Source organism: Parasteatoda tepidariorum, chromosome 9, assembly GCF_982258835.1.
Source record: "Parasteatoda tepidariorum strain Cologne lab strain chromosome 9, Ptep-v5.0, whole genome shotgun sequence".
NCBI classification, from domain to species: domain Eukaryota; kingdom Metazoa; phylum Arthropoda; class Arachnida; order Araneae; family Theridiidae; genus Parasteatoda; species Parasteatoda tepidariorum.
In genome coordinates, this window is record NC_141763.1 from 81,492,804 (window position 1) to 81,496,086 (window position 3,283).

A 3,283-nucleotide genomic window follows, 5' to 3' on the forward strand; every position below is an offset into this window, starting at 1 on the left:
AACATTTCGTAACTTAGCATCCATATACCTCGACACCGGCAAATCTTTTGAACCAAGGAAGTCGTTAATTTGACGACACTCGACTGACACAACTTAACAAGAGCCTGATGTGCACGCACTAACGTCACTGGATGCCACACATCCAGAAAAGATCGACGCACGTTTAGTTCACCGGTTTGTTTCGTGTCACAGCTAATATTTATTGGTTCAGCAGCGTTAGGTTGTATTTCTATTGTTATTGACGTGATTGCCCACTGATCATAATAGTAAGTAATTTAATAGTTTTATTGTTTTAGAATAATATAATATTATTCCTAATTTTTCCAGACAAATGGATAAGTTTTTGATAGGATATAAGCGAAAATCCACTAATAATGAAGATTCTGATGTTGGCACAAGTAGTAGGAATACAAGCCACAAGGAAAAGGAAGGAGGAGCTCCCAAGACAAGGAAATACGACTTATACTATTTATCGTTTGGATTTACTAATATTATTAACGATAATGTGGAAAAACCAATGTGTTTGCTGTGTTCAAAAGTTTTGGCTGCTGATAGTATGAGATCCGGCAAATTGAAACGGTACCTTAAAACTATTCCTTCTGAATACGTTGGTAAACTCCAAGAATTTTTTCAAATAAAATTGGATGAGTTATCTAAAAACAAGGAACATTTCAAAAAAATTATTCATAATACATCAAATACATTACTAGCATCATACCTAGTGTCATACAGAATCACGCAATGTAAAAAACCCCACACAATAGCAGAAACCTTAGTTTTGGCAGTAGCTATTGATATGGTCAAAACAATGTTTGGCCAATCTTATGCGAATCAGCTGCGACAAATACCGCTTGCTGATAATACAATTGGCAGAAGAATTGATGATATATCTGAAGATCTTTGTGACCAATTAGTTTCTCGAATGTGTACTTCAAAATTCGCCATACAAGTAGATGAAGCTACTGATGTAACTAAAGACGCACATTTAATTGCATATGTTCGATATGTTGAAGATACTAATATAATTAAAGAAATATTATTTTGCAAACCAATTCCTGGCAGAGCCACATCCAATGAAATTTTCAAAATAATAGACAGATTTTTTAATGAGAACGACATAATGTTAAATAATTGCATTGGGCTCTGTACTGACGGTGAACAATCAATGGCGGGACACAAAACTGGTCTTCAAACACTAGTTAAAATGAAAACACCTGAGGTTCTCTGGACGAACTGCATGCTCCACAGAGAAGCTCTCGTACCAAAAACTATAAGCGAGGAACTTAACAATGTTTTTGCAAAAGTAACGAAAGTTATAAATTACATGAAAAACAGTCCATTAAAAGCAAGGTTGTTCGCAAAACTGTGTGAAGATATGCGAGCTAATTTCACGTCACTTCTGTACTAGTGTGAAGTCCGCTGGCTATCTCGTGCAAAAGTGATTCAAAGGGTACTTGAACTCAAAGAAGAAATTGCTATGTTTCTCGAGGAAAGTCATAATGAAGACGGCAATATGTTTACGGATGATAATTTTATCGTTAAACTTACATATTTGATTGACATTTTTGAAAAATTGTGTGTTCTTAATAAATCAATGCAAGAACCGCAAATGCATTTGCTTATACAAAAAGACAAAGTGAAAGCATTTATTAAAAAAGTGGAGCTATGGAAATCAAATTTGCAAAAAAAATAAGATTGACATGAGATAACATAGAAGCAAACAAAAATCTCTTTGTGGAACACTTGAATGGTTTGTTGCTTCAATTTTCGAATTATTTTGGTGATCTTGATTTTACAAAGTTTGTGTGGATACAGAATCCATTTATCGACGAAGAAGATGATGAATATGGATTGACAAAAATTGAAAAAGAAAAATTGATTGAATTATCTTGTGATACTACATTAAAACATAAATTTCAGACTGTATCTTCGGTTCAATTCTGGTTGAATCTTCATACAGAATATAACACTTTGTCAAACAAATCTTTGAAAGTACTGCTGCCGTTCGCAGCATCATATTTATGCGAAACGATTTTCTGCCTTGGCTGCAATGAAATCCAGATATCGAGATCGTTTAGTTGTAGAAAAAGAGCTACGAATAGCTATATCGTCACAAACACCAAGATTTGATAAACTTTATGCTAATAGACAAGCACATCCATCTCATTAAAAACAATAATAAAATATCGTTTTCCATTAGTTTGTATTAATAAATTTTATAAGAGTAAAAATGTTTGTGTTTTTATTTTATGAAATCTTCAGGGGGGCGCCAAATGTTTAAATATTTTTAAGGGAGGCGTAGTAATGCAAGTTTGGAAACCACTGGTTTAAAAAAAGAGTATCATATATATGTTAGAAAACAAAAATAACCATAGTAGCAGTATTTGGTGGTAAATGTAGCTTATCGTAATTGAAGAATATGCTGTGCGACATTTTATGATGAATTTGCGAACGTATAAGTTTCAGAATGTATCGAAACATGAGGATGCTATTTGCTAATCATCTTTATCCAAAGAAAACGATGTAACCTAAATATCTAGTAGAATGAAGCGATTTTTTAAACAATGAATCCTACAATATGCAACGTATTATTTCAATATCTTATTCTTAAACATAACATATTTCAATCTTTTTAAAATGCCACTAAGCATTCAGCAATTCCTTGAGTTATAGAAAAAAGAAATATCGTAAATTATAGAAAACCTTGTGAATGTGCCTTAGAATTATTATACAATCTACATTTTATTTTTCAAGCACTTTTTTTCTTCAAACTTTCTTGCCTAGAAGACTCGACTAAAGCTGTAAAAATGATTATCCCTAAAATTTTGTATATAGCTATAATAAGTTATGCTCATTTGATTTTAGTATAAAATCCTCGAATAAATATAGTAAAAACAGTGTAATCTAAATAATATCAGATAAAACATTAATGTATTTAAATTCTAAAAACTATCATAAATAATTTATAAATCGATTCAAATTTACTTTTCAAAGGAGATTAAAATAATTTTTTCGTTTGCTTTTTGGACAGAAATCCCCTAAAAAAATTGTTTATTGCCTAGAAACTTCGAGATATTTTCTATTAACAATAAATTAAACCCCTCCGAGCAATCACTGAACATTATTTCAATTTTTTTACTATCAGAGCTTGGTTGCGTAGCAACCTAGTAAAATTAAGCACTCCTCGTTTGAATTAGTCAATGGGTTATCTTAAAATATTTATTTGCGCAGGCGACTTTTTTTTGGCGGTTTTCTGGACTATCGCCAAATATATAAACCTTTA

At 31.8% G+C, this 3,283-nt stretch overlaps 1 protein-coding gene across 1 annotated transcript; it reads left to right on the plus strand.

Annotated features, from left to right (window-relative positions):
• The first annotated feature begins 331 nt into the window (after positions 1–331).
• LOC147804278 (zinc finger BED domain-containing protein 5-like) lies at positions 332–1,408 on the plus strand. Its single transcript, XM_087151486.1, has one exon. It carries the CDS (start codon positions 332–334, stop codon positions 1,406–1,408), a length of 1,077 nt encoding a protein of 358 aa, XP_087007612.1.
• The last annotated feature ends 1,875 nt before the right edge of the window (positions 1,409–3,283 follow it).